The sequence below is a fragment of the Zeugodacus cucurbitae genome, chromosome 3, assembly GCF_028554725.1.
Source record: "Zeugodacus cucurbitae isolate PBARC_wt_2022May chromosome 3, idZeuCucr1.2, whole genome shotgun sequence".
In the NCBI taxonomy this organism is placed as follows: domain Eukaryota; kingdom Metazoa; phylum Arthropoda; class Insecta; order Diptera; family Tephritidae; genus Zeugodacus; species Zeugodacus cucurbitae.
Genome location: NC_071668.1, coordinates 15,686,663 through 15,702,652, shown reverse-complemented (window position 1 = coordinate 15,702,652; position 15,990 = coordinate 15,686,663). Strand labels below are relative to the sequence as shown.

Genomic DNA, 15,990 nt, shown 5'->3' with positions numbered 1-15,990 from the left:
TGAAAATAGAAAGAGGGCGTGATAAAGTCCAATAGACCAAACGACAATTGTGCGCACTTGGCAGCACTGACTTAACGAAACGCCACTTTTAACGTAGCTGACAGTTCAGCATAATTCTGTATAACCTCCACCAACGAAGTGTAAATTTGTGACTATTAAAAAGTGCGTTTGCTGGTGAACGTTGTTAATTTTTTTTAATAAAACAATAAATTAACTTATATTTAATATTTGGTGCGTATTGCAGAAGTTGCATTGAAACTGTGTACATAAAATTTAAGTGGTGTGCGTTTAATTATCATATAAATAAGATCAGTTTAATAAATGCATTTGCTAAAGAATGCGTTGATTGCGTGGAGAAAGTATAGCAATGGCGGTGCGCTTGGCTGAATATTGAAAATATTTCTTGTAGATTTTTGAATATAAATAAATACAAAAGTACTAAAACGTTTTTGTGCTGGGCCCTGCAATCCGAAATTAGATTTGAAGAAAGGTCACTTAGATTAGTGTGATAGACGTCCGCATAAGTTAGGCCAGGGGGATTTAGTACAGTCGCCGTGACGAGAATAGAAAATCGGCGCGTAAGTTTTTTTTAAGGGGTCACGTTCTCCATGCGCTGCCAGACTTAACGCAATCTTGTGAAATTTTTTGTATTTTCGTTAAATAAAAGAAAGCGCTAGCCAATTTGTTTACATACACGTAAACTAAAAATAAAAATTTCGAAAATAATGATTTATGTAAGATTTGTTTGTATCATATTTTGGCGCGTTAAAGTATCAAATTAATTAATTAAGATAGTCAATTAAAATTCTGAAGGTAAAAAGTTAAAAATTCTGAATTGCAAATAATAGATTTATCTGTTTTAAAATTAAAATAAATGCATAGCATAGGAATAAAATTATATATCTGCACCTATGCACATTATCGCACGGCGGGTCGTTTATTTCGATAAATTGGCAACTCTTAATTGCAAATTTACATGCCCATATATATTACCGGCAAACATTTGGTGTACAATTAGATTAATGCGCACACTTGTGTGTTACTATTTATACATTTGTGCTTGCCTATATTGATAATCAAATTTTATATTGTAGATCGAAAATTGTAAACGATGGCTACGAAATCAAAACGCGCCGGAACAGCCACGCCCCAACCGCAGCCGGGTGGCACATCAACGCCAATAATTGCTGGTGCTAATCGTTCTGCCAGCCCTTTAAGTCCGACGCGACATTCGCGTCTACATGAAAAGGCTGAGTTGCAGAATCTTAATGATCGTTTGGCCTGTTACATTGATCGTGTACGCAATTTGGAGAATGAAAATGCACGCCTCTCCATTGAGGTGCAAACGACGCGTGACACTGTCACCCGCGAGGCTACAAGTATCAAATCCATGTATGAAAACGAATTGAGCGATGCGCGACGTTTGCTGGATGAAACTGCACGCGAAAAGGCTAAACTGGAAATTGATACTAAGCGTTTGTGGGATGAGAATGAGGAACTGAAGGCTAAATTAGACAAGAAAACAAAAGATTGTACTTTTGCCGAAGGTATGTGCAAGTCATGAGTGTACTTTAGATAAAATAGTTATAGTAGCACACTGATTTATGCTTATCAGTATGGGGTTTTTTGTTTAAATATTAACTATCAAGAAATATGTATTTTGCATATATAATTTACAATGTTATGTGTTTTACGTATGCATTACTAATTGTATGTCGATATTTAATTTTCCTTTTATTATTGTTGTGAATTTTAGGCAATGCCCGCATGTATGAGTCACGCGCTGCTGATTTGAGCAACAAGTATAATGCTGCTAATGCGGATCGCAAAAAGGCTGTCGACGAATTGAATGAGGCTATCAAAGAGCTTGAACGTTTACGCAAGCAATTAGAGGAAGCACGCAAACTCTTGGAAGAGGAGACATTAGCACGCGTCGACCTAGAGAATAATGTACAAAGCCTACGCGAAGAGTTAACATTCAAAGACCAGATACACATACAAGAAATTAATGAGACACGCAGTCGTCGTCAGGTGGAAATAAGTGAAATTGACGGACGCTTAGTCGAACAATATGAAGCCAAATTACAACAATCGCTACAAGAATTACGCGAGCAATATGAAGGTCAAATGCGCGCCAATCGCGAAGAGATCGAATTGTTGTATGAACAAAAAATGAAGAATCTACAATCGGCAGCGAATCGCAACTCGAATGCTGCGGCAAATGCTATCGAAGAATTGCGCACAACACGTACACGCATCGATGCGCTCAACTCACGCATTGGCGAATTGGAGTCGACCAATACAGCGCTAACTGCACGTATACGCGAGCTGGAGCAATTGTTGGATCGGGAACGTGCACGTCACAATGCGGACATATCAAATTTGGAGGCGGAATTACAACGTTTGCGCGATGAAATGGCGCACCAGTTGCAGGAGTACCAAGATTTGATGGACATCAAGGTATGTTACTATTACAATATTTCATATTTGAGGTTATTTTTTAATTGTTTTTTTTTTTCGCTCTCTCTTAGGTTTCACTGGATTTGGAAATTGCAGCATACGACAAATTGTTGTGCGGCGAAGAGTCACGTCTCAACATCACACCACATTCGTCCACCGCTTCCGGCTCTTTCAGTCAAAGTTTACGCGGCACACGTGCCACGCCCATACGCAAGACACCATCACGTGGCGCTTCCACAGCTCCGTTGAAACGCAAACGCACCGTCGTCGATGAGTCAGAGGATCTGAGTCAATCGGAATACTTTGTGACTGGCAGCGCCAAAGGCGATATTGAAATTGCCGAAGTCGATGCGGAAGGCAAATACGTGAAACTGCACAATAAGGGTAATAAGGAGGTACAAATCGGCGGTTGGCAACTGATACGTACCGCGGGTAGCAATGAAACCGCATTCAAATTTCATCGTACCGTCAAAGCTGATGCCGGTGCAGTGATAACTGTTTGGTCTTCCGATGCTGGTGCGACACACGAACCACCAGCAAATATAGTGATGAAAACACAAAAATGGTTTGTTGGCGATAATATGAAGACATCACTGTTCAATGGTGAGGGTGAGGAAGTGGCCGGCTCCGAACGTGTAAAGCGCACAATTGTGAAGCATACGTCACGTCATCGTTCCTATGGCAGTCGTTTGGGTGTATCAACCGTGGATGGTGCTGGCAATGAGGAACTCTATCATCAGCAAGGTGATCCGCAGCAGGGAGATGAAAAGTGTCGTTTAATGTAAAAATGTAGGTGTGTGTGCAGAACAAATTAACTACTAATATAAATTTACTACAAAAGATTACTTTATACATACATATATATATATATTTTTAATATTCTTTAACTGTAACTACTTTAAAATGATTGCAAATGCAAACCATTTCGAAAGTAAGTGCTACACAAGCGCGCGCAGACCGAGAATTTCATGAAAACAATAACAACAAGAATCACTTTAATGTCTAACCCAACAAAAAAAGTCAGTCCTGCAGTAAAATATAATTTTAATACGCATACACACACTTCATGCATATTACATATGCTGTGTTGGTCGTACATAAGCAGTCGTCACGCGTGTCGCTGTAAACTTTTCTCCGCTTGCCGCCATTCATATGTTTGGATATTTGGATTTTCAAATATAACTGCCACTTAATTTCCCGCATAAGAACATACATACATATATTTCTTTCTCTCTTTTTTTACATTATGCTATAGTAACGCCAGTATAGGTCCTAGTTTAATTGAGCTAATTATAACAATTTTTTTATACATACATACATACATACATATATTTAAATGACATTTAAATATTGTGGCATTAATTTGGTACAATTTTGTGCTAACAAGAAAGCAATAAAGGCATGAAACAAAAACTACAACAACCAAAAAGCTTGTATAAAGACATGCACTGAGTTTACGAGAAAGCAAAAACAAAAACAAAATTTTATATTCAAAAATTCGCTTATGTGCGCGCGCGTGTGTGTGTGTATTAGCGCTCATAGTAATTTGCACTGAATCGTATAAAGTCAACAATCAAAGAGTACATGGAAAGCGCACATGCGCGCTTTTCAGCCATAACTACTAACAGTAGAAATTTAGTATTTTTTTCTTGCTTTAAAAATGTACAAATTTATTGGTTCCAGTTTCTGGAAGTTTGGAACACTTTGCGGTACAAATAAAAATAGACACACGAAACAAAACAAAAAAAGACTCGAAAATTTCACAACAAACAAAGAGAAAAAAACAAAAAACAATAGAAGTGCATATTTTATTTTTGGAAAATTTGTAAGTTATTTGTAGGTTGAAACGAAGAACGAAGAGAGAAAAATGCAAGTAAAATATATAGAAAAAGAGCTAGTTAATGGCGTCCGATATGTGTAGCACATGTGAAATTGAAAGTTTTTACAATTTTTTCGCTATGCATATTAGTCATCATTGACTTGCAAGCAAGTGTTGTCATGACTAATATGGCAATAATTATTTTTTAAATAAATAAAAAAAAAAAATAATTAAAATAAAAAAAAATAAATAAATAAATAAAAATAAATGATTTAAAAAAATAAATAAAATAAAAATAAATATATAAACAAATAAAAAAATATATAAATAAATAAAAAATAAAATAAATAAATTAATTAAAATAATAGTAAATAAAAAATAAATAAACCTAAAAAAATAAAAAATAAATAAAAATAAAAAAATAAAAAATAAATAAAAATAAAAAAATAAAAAATAAATAAAAATAAAAAAATAAAAAATAAATAAAAATAAAAAAATAAAAAATAAATAAAAATAAAAAAATAAATAAAAATAAAAAATAAATAAAAATAAAAAAATAAATAAATAATTAAAAATAAATAAATAAATAAAAATAATTAAATAAAATAAATAATTAAAAAAATAAACATAAAATAAACAATTAAAAAAAAATAAATAAATAAAATAAAATAAGTAAATAAAAAATAAATAAATAAAATAAAATAAGTAAATAAAAAATAAATAAATAAAATAAAATAAGTAAATAAAAAATAAATAAAATATATAAAAAAATAAAAATAAATAAATAAAATATATAAAAAAAATAAAAATAAATAAATAAAATATATAAAAAAATAAAAATAAATAAATAAAATATATAAAAAAATAAAAATAAATAAATAAAATATATAAAAAAATAAAAATAAATAAATAAAATATATAAAAAAATAAAAATAAATATATAAAATATATAAAAAAATAAAAATAAATAAATAAATAACAAATAAAATAATTAATTTCTTGCAATATGCTAGTGACTCCCCAAGCGACTATGGCTGATTTAGTTTTTTTAAGACGCGTAATTTTCACAATTAAAACAGTCAGTACACAGTAAATACATACATACTTTATTTTATAAATTGTAAACAACAATTCCACACAAAATCACACGTATTTTTTCTCATTGAAAATAAGTAATGAATATTTAATTTGTGTTTCTTCAAGCTCAAACAACGACCAAACATTTTAACAAAACAAAAGAAAAGAAAAACAAAACAAAAATGAAAATAAGAAAATTACCAATAAAAAAGTAAAAGTAAAAAAGGAAAAAAAAAACGGTTTGCACTTTCTTTTTGAAAGAGTACCACGCGCTTTTAGGATATTCCGAAAAGTTCAATAAACACATACATACATGTAAAACGGTTTACATTATTACGTCACTATGTTTTAGATTTAAACAATGTAATTTAATTAAATTATATTCAATTTAAATACATATTATATTTGTCTTTATGGCCATTCGATATGATTTTATGTTGTAAATGCGTTCCGATTTGTATTTGCAATTTTAAATTTATACAAATTTTTTACAACAATTACAATTTCTGTTTCTCCCTGTGTTCGTATAAAAAAAAAACAAAAAGTTGTCAATCAATATTTTAATAAAAAGAAAATTAAAAAAACATGACTTTTCTTACATTGGGTCGGTTGCAACAATTTTGAGAGTGAAGATTTGAGTCGAACTAAACGGAGGCACGAAGGCTTATTACAACAGCTGATTTATAAAGAAGGTGGATTTTGCAACATAGAAATTTTAGACGTTTTTACAACAAACGAGACGCATGCGCAGTGTCAATTGGCGAATATTACTAAGGCATAAAACAAAACAAGTAAGGAAAGGCTAAGTTCGGGTGCAACCGAACATTTTATACTCTCGCAATTTATTGAAGAAATTTAACCAATACATATATGCGGAATAAAGCTCACCGTATTTTTGAAAAACCTACAATGAGGTATATGGAAATGTTATGACCCGATTTTAATAATTTTTGGAACAGAGACAGACTATTAGAAGAAAACAATTTCCTCTGAATTAAATTGAGATATCTGAGAGATTTACCCATATTTTCGGTTAAAATTTATCCTTAGGCGCTGGGTTCAACATGTTCGATATCTGGGGCCTTGAAAAGTTATGGTCCGTTTTCGACAATTTTTTCACAAGTGAAGCCAGAGATGATATGCACTAATTGTGTAAAGTTTTATTCCGATATCTTCATTGGTTCCTTATGTTTACATTATAAAGTGAAGGAATAAGATGGATTTCAAAATTGAGCTATAAGGAAAGTAGTAGTGGTAGTGAACCAATTTCGCCCATTTTTTGTCCGTGTTATCAGGGTGTCAAGAAAATATTATATACCGAATTTCATTCGAATCGGTCGAGTAGTTCCTGAGATATGGTTTTTGACCCATAAGTGGGCGATGCCACGCCCATTTTCCATTTTGTAAAAAAAATCTGAGTACAGCTTCCTTCTGCTATTTCTTCTGCAAAATTTGGTGTTTCAGACGTTTTTCGTTAGTTAGTTAACCCACTTTTAGTAATTTTCAACCTAACCTTTGTATGGGAGGTGAGCGTGGTTATTAACCGATTTCAACTATTTTCATGGTGTGTGGTGGGGTATGTAAGAGACCCGACTGCAGAAAGTTTGGTTTATATAGCTTTATTAGTTTGCGAGTTAAATACAAATAACCCCCTCCTAGTGCGATCCTTTATTCCAAATTTTACTTTTATATCTTCATTTATGGCTTAGTTATGACACTTTATGTGTTTTTGGTTTTCGCCATTTTGTGGGCGTGGCAATGGTTCGATTCTGCCCATTTTCGAACTTGATCTCGTTATGGTGCCAAGGAATATTTGTGCCAAGTTTCGTCAAGATATCTTAATTTTTACTCAAGTTACAGCTTGCACAGACGGACAGACATCCGAATTTCAAATCTACTCGTCATCCTGATCACTTTGGTATATATGACTCTATATCTAACTCTTTTAGTTTTAGGTGTTACAAACAGCCGTTATGTGAACAAAACTATAATACTCTCGTAGCAACTTTTGTTGCGAGAGTATAAAAAAAAGTTTGAAATCCGCAATAGTCAAGGGCCGAATTAATTACCGAAAATTAGTTGAACAACAGTCAGTCCGGTACAATAACACATTTCTAACTGCCCAATGAACCGAAATCGAAACATCACCGTCGAGTGATTTGTCCGAGTAAGACTCCGCCTAAGATCGGGTCATTTCTTCTAAAAATTGAACTTAAAACTTGGTGTATCAAAAAATGTTCCGCTCAAGGGAGGTGTCCGTCTAATAGAGGTTTCGTTAGGAGAGGTTTCTCTGTACATTAGTATGGCGATAAGTCGTATTAGTATTTACGTATATTCGGATCTATTACCGCAAAGCTATAAGTACACTGAAATGTGGTCATTGTTTTATCGTCCATCTGATGGTTTGTAGAGCTCTTCGATAATAACACAAAGGCTTATGTAGCCTCTGTTTACCACATGTTCTACTCGTATATAAAGTTTTTGTAACTTAAGTTAGGGATGTCGATTTTTTCGTCGAACAAAGTACATATTAGAAGAATTCATTAATAAATTAAAAAAAAAATATATATTTTTTTAAGTAAACCATTTTTTAAATAAAATAAGATTTTTGACTTAAATAGAAGGAGTAGTAAAAATGTTTAATATTAAAAAAAAATTAAAAAAATATATAATAGATATAGCTAATAAAATTAAAAAAAAATAAAATAAAAGGAAAATTGCGGATGAAACTTATAGTGAAGAAGAACACGCTTGGTTATACATATGTACATATATCCAGGCATGGGACAGATCTACCACAAAACAAATTGTGTACTAGATTAAATACAGGCTCACTTGCAGGGTTCGCGCAAAGGGTTCTCTAATACTTTAGGTCGTTAGAGAGCAATTTATTGTGCTCTGGATATAATTCAGATAATACTAAAATGAAAACAAGTAAGGGAGGGTTAAATTCGGGTGTAACCGAACATTTTATACTCCCGCAATTTATTGAGATAAATTTATTAAGATAACACAATTTGACCCATATATTCGGCATAAAGTCGAATGGAATAACGAAAATCATCTTCATGTTCGATATTCGGGGCCTTGAAAAGTTTTAGTCCGATTTCGACAATTTTTCCACTAGTGATGCCACACCTCAAATACAGTATTTATGTAAAGTTTTGGTTCCTAATGTACACATTACAAAGTGAAGGAATCAGATGGAATTCAAAATCGAGTTATATGGGAAATAGGCGTCGTTGAGAACCCATTTTACTGGTGATATCAGAATGTTAAGAAAATATTATATACAGAATTTCATTAAAATCGGTCTAGTAGTTCCTGAGATATCGTTTTTGATCTATAACTGGACGACGCCACGCCCATTTTCCATTTTTTTTTTAATCTGAGTGCTGTTCTCCTTATCATTTCTTCGGTAAAATTTAGTGTTTCTGGTGTTTTTCGTTAATGAGTTAACGCACTTTAAGTAATTTTCAACATAACCTTTGTATGGGAGGTGGGCGTGGTTATTATCCGATATCAAATATTTTCATGGGGTACTAAAAGGAAATGTGATTAGTAAGTATGGAGATTGCTCCCACGACAGTCGGTTCTACGTAACCGGAATGGACCCGGATTTTTATCCGGCCAAGGACTGTCAAGTCGGCAGCTTTCCTCAAAATTATTTGGCGAACAACAAGAAGATAATTTTTAGTGTGAAAGGAACTAAGCGAGAGACTCCGCAATTGCTGTATGAGTGTTCGACCAAAGTATTTATAATTTTTTATTATTAATGACTAAGTCATAAATGTACTATATATGAACACCCTAGTGGCACCTATGTGCATATGTAAATACAAACTATATATACGAGTAAATATAATTTACTTGCCGGTTGCTTTGCGGTGGTATATTCATTTGTACATATGTAAGTAAATATGTTTATTGCATTCGGTAAGATTGTTAAGCGTCGATTCCAATCGGCTTTTAGAGTACAATTTGTGTTCGCACTGAGCACAACAGTAGTTAACGAGTGCGGTTGTAAAACAAATTTTTGTGCAAATTAAAACAATAAAGTTGTTTTGCAACTAATTTCAAATAACAACGCAGGGTTTGCAATTAAAATTTGTGTGAATTTAGTTTGAAAATTTGTAGAAGATCAAAACCAAAAGTGTTTTACTTACAAGTAACACAAACTGCCATATAAATAAATAAGTATATAAAAAGTGCGTATTACTAAGTACTAACAATCATAACAAGTTTATGAAGTAAATAAAAAATTATTATTTTTGAAAATATTCTGGAATTAACAAAATTTTTATAACTACATAGTACGTTTATACGTATGCATGTATGTACATCTATATGTATGTGTGTAAATGCAATCTCCGGTTTTCGCGTCACGAGCTGGTGTTCTCTATTTGTGTGTTGTCTGTGACATTCTCTAACGAAAAAGGTCAATTACCTTGATGCTCTTGACTTGCAAAGCATTACAAACATATGTATGTACATATTCTCATATGTACGTATGTATGTGTGTGCTTGCAAATACGCACATAAATTTATAAATTTATTCAAGTACTTAATTTATTATCGTGTATCAATGAGGCCAGTGTATTGATAACAGTGAAAAAATTCATGTTTTCTTTGTTTGTTAACTCCTTTTTGATTAAAATTTATTATTCTCAACGCAGCAGCATCGTCAATGCGTATGGAATTAATCATATATAAATATCTATGAATATATAAATATGTATGTAGATATAAAAACAGATGATGCATATGCATGAATGCATGTTTAAAATTTTTTGTTTACAAAAGAGCCATTGCAAATATGCATTTATATAGTTGAATACATATGTACATACGAGTATATATGTATATGCATACAAGTATCTCTGCGCTTATCATTTGCCGAACCATTCTTCTTCCCACCGCCAACCACTTGTAGCTGGCGTTTTCGCCGACTCTCGAATCTCTCAAATAGGAATATAAGTATAGATTTTGCTTTGCATTTGGTCAATGTTGTTGTAGAGTGAATGCTTACAATCAGTGTTGCCGTATCAATAAAGTTGTAATAAATTTAATAAAATGTCGCTAAAATAAAGGCCATTTTTATACACTCGCAACAAAGTTGTTAAGAGAGTATAATAGTTTTGTTCACATAACGGTTGTTTCGCGCCGCCCACTTATGGGTCAAAAACCATCTTTCAGGAACTACTCGACCGATTTCAATGAAATTCGGTAAATATTATTTTCCTGACACCCTGCTAACACGGATAAAAAATGGGCGAAATCGGTTCATAAGCACGTCTACTTCCCATATAACTCAATTTTGAATTCCGTCTGATTCCTTTACTTAACTTTACACAAATATATTTTTTGATATGATTTTATCACTTGTGGAAAAATTGTCGAAATCGGACTATAACTTTTCAAGGCCCCGGATATGGAACATGATGAACTCAGAGCCTAAAGATAATTTTAAACCGAAAATAGTGGTAAATCTCTCAGATGAAATTTTTTCATCCAATAGTGTGTCTCTGTTCCAAAAATTATTAAAATCGGGTCAAAACTTCCCCTAGCTCCCATATACCTTATGTTCGGATTATCAAAATTCCGGTGGGCTTTATACCGCATATATCGGTTAATTTGTGAGATATCTTAGCAAAATTAAGTGAGCGTACAGTCTTGGATATAGTGTGAAAATGAGTGAAATCGGTTCAGGATTTACCTCATCTCTCATATACTATATATGCTGATTTTCATTATTCAATTATACATTATGTCGAATATGTTGGCCAATTTGAGTGTTGTCTTAATAAAACTATATCAATAAATAGAAAGAGTATCATTTTATACGATTGCACGCGAACTTAGCTTTTCTTTACATATTCATTTTCATTACTGTTCACTAAAGCGTTGTTAGTAGCTCCGTTCCAAACTATACTCAAAAACAAGCTCCGCGATAAGTTCATCTATTTATAGTACCCAATTACATATATAGTCCCATTTTATAGAGGTCCCTTCCCTTCCTACATTGATAGTTCCAGGCCACAAACCACTTTTCTTATCTTTACTCGCTCCGGATTCCCGAATGCGGTTGCAAGAATCGCAATTGATTGATTGAATTGAGTCATATTACTGTAACTTTTATACCCAGTAGCTAGGCTGTAGTTTGTATGAGATATGATGAATACTGATAATATTCGAGAAGAGATTTAAAAAACAAAAATAAGTATCGAGCTTTAGAGCTCCGGTAGTTACTAACATTCTCTTAGTTCGGGATATGAACTATACGAGATTTATGTATTAAAAAGCACTGCCTTCGCAGGATTGTCTTCGAATAGCTGATATTCTCGACAAGTTGCTTTTTACAGGAGAAAAAATAAGCCCTGCGTTGAGTCTATTAATTAAAAAAAAAAGAAGAAAAGAGTACTAAAACACAGCTCAAATGAGAGAAGAGGCTCGGTGAAACATTTTGTTTGAACTTTTATTAATATCCACCCACTTTTTAGCGTTCTTTATGCTCAACAAAACAACTGCCGAGCCATGGCGACTTCTGATTGAGATATGAACATTGGAGAGTAAAAAATACTCAACTTAAGAGAACAAGAAATAACTGCTCTCTGTTGTTGTTTACAATATATTTATTTATATTTTTGAGTGACAGTGTTGCCACAGCGTTGAATTTATTACCCCTTTCTAATGCATTCATAATATTTGATCATATTATTAAAGAATCTTTCTCGTATTTTCTGTAACTTAAGATGAAACTAGTGATCTTGGATACTGCGGACTCAGTTGGAGTTTGGGCTGCCAAATATGTGATGAAACGCATTAATGACTTTAAGCCTGGCCCAAATAAGTGAGTATCTCTTCGAAATTATCTAATGAATTTGCATATATTAGTATTAAAATTGATCCTAAAGTTGAAGTGAGTGCTTCTCTGCGAGTTAAGTTTGCGCTCCACTAGATAAAGAGTTGTGTGAAACTAAACCTTCGCTTGTCTTTTCTCACATTACAGATACTTCGTTTTGGGTCTACCCACCGGTAGCACACCACTTGGCATGTATAAGAAACTCATCGAATACCATAAGGCCGGAAAGGTGTCTTTTGAATTTGTGAAGACTTTCAATATGGATGAATATGTTGGTAAGGAAATGTGGTCAGCTCAACGAATCCTTATAACTCGAGCTTTTGTAATAAAAATTTGTAATACTTTTCAAAGGCATACCACGTGATCACCCCGAAAGCTATCACTACTTCATGTGGAATAACTTCTTCAAACACATCAATATCGATCCCAAGAATGCGCATATTTTGGATGGCAACGCCAAGGACTTACTCGCCGAATGCCAACAATTCGAGTCAATGATCCGGGACGCGGGTGGTGTAGAGCTCTTCATTGGTGGCATCGGACCGGATGGACATATAGCCTTTAATGAACCTGGTAGTTCGTTGGTCTCACGTACACGTGTGAAAACATTGGCACAGGACACACTGGAGGCGAATGCGCGCTTCTTTGATAACGATATGAGTAAGGTGCCCAAACAGGCGCTAACTGTGGGTGTGGGTACTGTAATGGATGCAAAGGAAGTGATGATATTAATTACGGGTGCACACAAAGCGTTCGCCTTGTACAAGGCGATCGAGGAGGGTGTAAATCATATGTGGACCGTAAGTGCCTTCCAGCAACATCCCAACACGTTGATGCTTTGTGATGAGGATGCCACATTGGAGTTGAGGGTTAAAACGGTGAAATATTTCAAGGTAAAACATTGAAAATTCGATATTTTTATAATTAAGCCATGTAAATATTTTATAATTTTTCGGTATATAACCGTATGGTTTGGCTGTGGTATAGTATGACTCAGCGGCGCTGATCTCAAGTATCTGGGGTGTTTAAGTTAAGGCGTTCAATTTCCATATATTGTACAAATGCTTGAAATGGGGAAAACTAATTTGGTGTTGGCTTTCTCTCTATCTTACAAATAACGGTGTCTGGTAAAAAAATAAATATTTTCATTTATTAGTGGTAGTTAGTAAATTGGTTGTATGAGGTTAATAAAATGCTTTCTAACGTAGCAATCTCTCTTGAGAGAGAACGATTTCTCTTCAAAATACAATCTAGTTTTCTGTACAGTAATCAAGTAGTCGCAAGATACCACTAATCCTTAACAATTATTTGTTCCGATTGCTACTGTGAATATTCTAAATTTTCAAAATATATTTAAATATATACGTGTATATTTTCAAACGACCAGGGTATACTCAGAGATGTACATGAAAAAATGATTGGAGAGGAAGCTGATTTAAACGTGCAATGAATTGATCCAGCTAATGTCCATATTACTACGGTCCCAATGTGTATGTATTTTCTTTAAATTGAACTAATTTTGTGTTACTGGAATAAATAAAGCTTGAACAACTGATAAAAAAGGAAATAGAAGTGGTATATTCCATCAAGAAGTAATAATTTTTCGTGAACAGTAGTGTGGAGTTTTATAGTACCCTGGCATATCTAACATAGAATGGAGCATCTATAACATAGAAAAAAGCAGTGTGATCTCTAAAGTTTGATGCGTTTATTTATGGATAATTCCTTTATAGAAGATTCCCTGCTAAAGGGGAAACATTTCCATTATATCGTGTCTAACCAGACCTACTGGTATTTAGTCAAAATACTCAATCAAACAAGAATTTGACCAAAGTAAAAGTTACGTTTAAGAGACTTTGTTGGCAATCCGACAAGAGTTTGACAAAAGTCAAAATTACTTTTAAGAGTCAATTATATATACCTAAACCCAGTATAGTTTATATAAATATTAAGATCTACCACAATTTCGATTAAAGTTTTAATAGAAAAGGTTAAGCCAAATTTATCCGATGCTACCTAGAATAGCTTGTCTAATTTTATACCGCGTTTCAAATTCTGCTCACAGAGAGGTATCAATGTTCAAGAGGGATTTCTTAAGAGAAATATTATCTATTATCTGTTTTGGAGGACATCACCTGTTACCCTGTCATATTTACATATGGATAATTGTTTATTTTATATTATAAAATTTTTAATATAAACAAATAAATACATTAATTCCATTAAATATTTTTTTCCTACAGGGTCTTATGGAGCTGCACGGGAAGATGGTGGAAGGTGTGTAATCAATCACAAAAGTTTTGATGATATTTTTGTTACAATTTCGAAAGCATTTAACTCAGCGAAACATTAGTTAGTATATACAAATTTAATTAGCCATGATATTACAATTGTTGTAATAAAAAATACAGAAATAAAAAAATAATATTTGTGATGAAGAAAACAATTTGTTAATCGTTTATTTTATGATGAACTTTCTATGCTAAGTTGAAGTAATCCATCCATCTAGAGGGGCAAGCTCAACCATGAATCAACTACAAATCTATAGTACCAAAATTTTAAGACAGCCGTCTTCTTTGTACCTGTTATTAAAGTTTCTTCGCAGAAGTGACCCTTTTCATACGGAAATAAAGAGCTCGATTTATTCAAATCAATGCTATTGGACTTTTGATCGATTCGAAGCACATATTTCAAATGGTAGGGAAAGGTTAACCAAAAGTCTAATCTACACATCTACATCACAGATTTCAAATCGAGGATTAATAGAATGCAAATTTTCTTAGTGCAAAAAACCATTTTAGTACTTATTTTTTGCGTTCTCGAGTGATTTTATATTAAAAAAGATTATCATCTACAGAAATCTAAACTATAGCTGCAGAGGTTGAATAAATTGTAACGGTATAAAGGGGGAAAAGGGTTAAAAAATAACGGGAATTAACTTTTTTTGAAAAAATATTAATTCATTTGGCTACATTAATGTCGTTGTCGAAAACAGTCTCCATTTGATATTTTGAAGTTATGTCAGCGCTTCTTCCAATCGTCGAACACTTCTCAAATTCGATTTTTGGGATAGCCTTTGGCTCTTTCAGCGATTTCTCGTATATTTTGTCAAACAACGGATCTTTAAGGTTCTCTTTATTTTTGGACTTTACGACAGTTGGCATTATTTTTTGAACACGCCTCGTCTACTATATCTTTTTGACGCGATTTCAACTGAAATCTTAAGTCACTTGAAAGCCATATATTAATAAGAATTCGGCGAGAGAAACAAAGACGGTCGATGTTTAATGAGTAGCGGATATAGATAACATTTTTATACCCTCGCAACAAAGTTTCTACGAGAGTATTATAGTTTTGTCCACATAATTGTTGGTTGTAAGTCCTAAAACTAAACGAGTTAGATATAGGGTTATATATATCAAAATGGTCAGGGTGACGAGAAAAGTTCAAATATGGATGTTTGTCAGCCGTATGTCCGTCCGTCCGTGCAAGGTGTAGGTTAAGTTAGGTTGTAAGGCTGTTTCCCAAAGGGAAGACTTTAAAATATAGTCCTTTGTCCAGGCTTCACAAATTAGATGCGAGCCTGTTCTAAAAAGTGAGATCCAAGAAATCTCTTTCTTGATCTCGCAAAGGCGGGACATTCCAGAAGAAAGTGATTAGACGATTCCATCCCATCCTCCTCCATGCAGCTTCTACAGCTAGCATCCGGTAAAATTTTTAACCTTACAGCGTGGATCCCAATGGGCAGTAAGAACCCCTACGACTAAGGAGA

The 15,990-nt window shown here is 33.2% G+C and overlaps 2 protein-coding genes across 7 annotated transcripts; both read left to right on the top strand.

Annotated features, from left to right (window-relative positions):
- The first annotated feature begins 31 nt into the window (after positions 1-31).
- LOC105218374 (lamin Dm0) lies at positions 32-5,900 on the top strand. Of its 3 annotated transcripts, none has more exons than XM_011193921.3 (4): positions 32-162; positions 1,095-1,547; positions 1,757-2,460; positions 2,532-5,900. In XM_011193921.3, exons 2-4 carry the CDS (start codon positions 1,112-1,114, stop codon positions 3,243-3,245), a joined length of 1,854 nt encoding a protein of 617 aa, XP_011192223.1. In that variant the 5' UTR covers positions 32-162; positions 1,095-1,111; the 3' UTR covers positions 3,246-5,900. The 3 variants fall into 3 exon arrangements, with proteins under 3 accessions (XP_011192223.1, XP_011192222.1, XP_054084320.1); XM_011193920.3 differs by having other exon boundaries at positions 87-231; XM_054228345.1 differs by lacking the exon at positions 32-162 and adding an exon at positions 1,012-1,034.
- A 3,417-nt stretch (positions 5,901-9,317) lies between these two features.
- On the top strand, positions 9,318-14,664 carry Gnpda1_0 (glucosamine-6-phosphate isomerase). Of its 4 annotated transcripts, none has more exons than XM_011193915.3 (6): positions 9,318-9,564; positions 12,109-12,206; positions 12,366-12,493; positions 12,570-13,111; positions 13,606-13,708; positions 14,462-14,664. In XM_011193915.3, the coding sequence occupies exons 2-5, from the start codon at positions 12,109-12,111 to the stop codon at positions 13,666-13,668; spliced, it is 831 nt and encodes a 276-aa protein (XP_011192217.1). In that variant the 5' UTR covers positions 9,318-9,564; the 3' UTR covers positions 13,669-13,708; positions 14,462-14,664. The 4 variants fall into 4 exon arrangements, with proteins under 4 accessions (XP_011192217.1, XP_011192218.1, XP_054084324.1 ...); XM_011193916.3 differs by having other exon boundaries at positions 12,100-12,206; XM_054228349.1 differs by lacking the exon at positions 13,606-13,708.
- Positions 14,665-15,990: the final 1,326 nt, after the last annotated feature.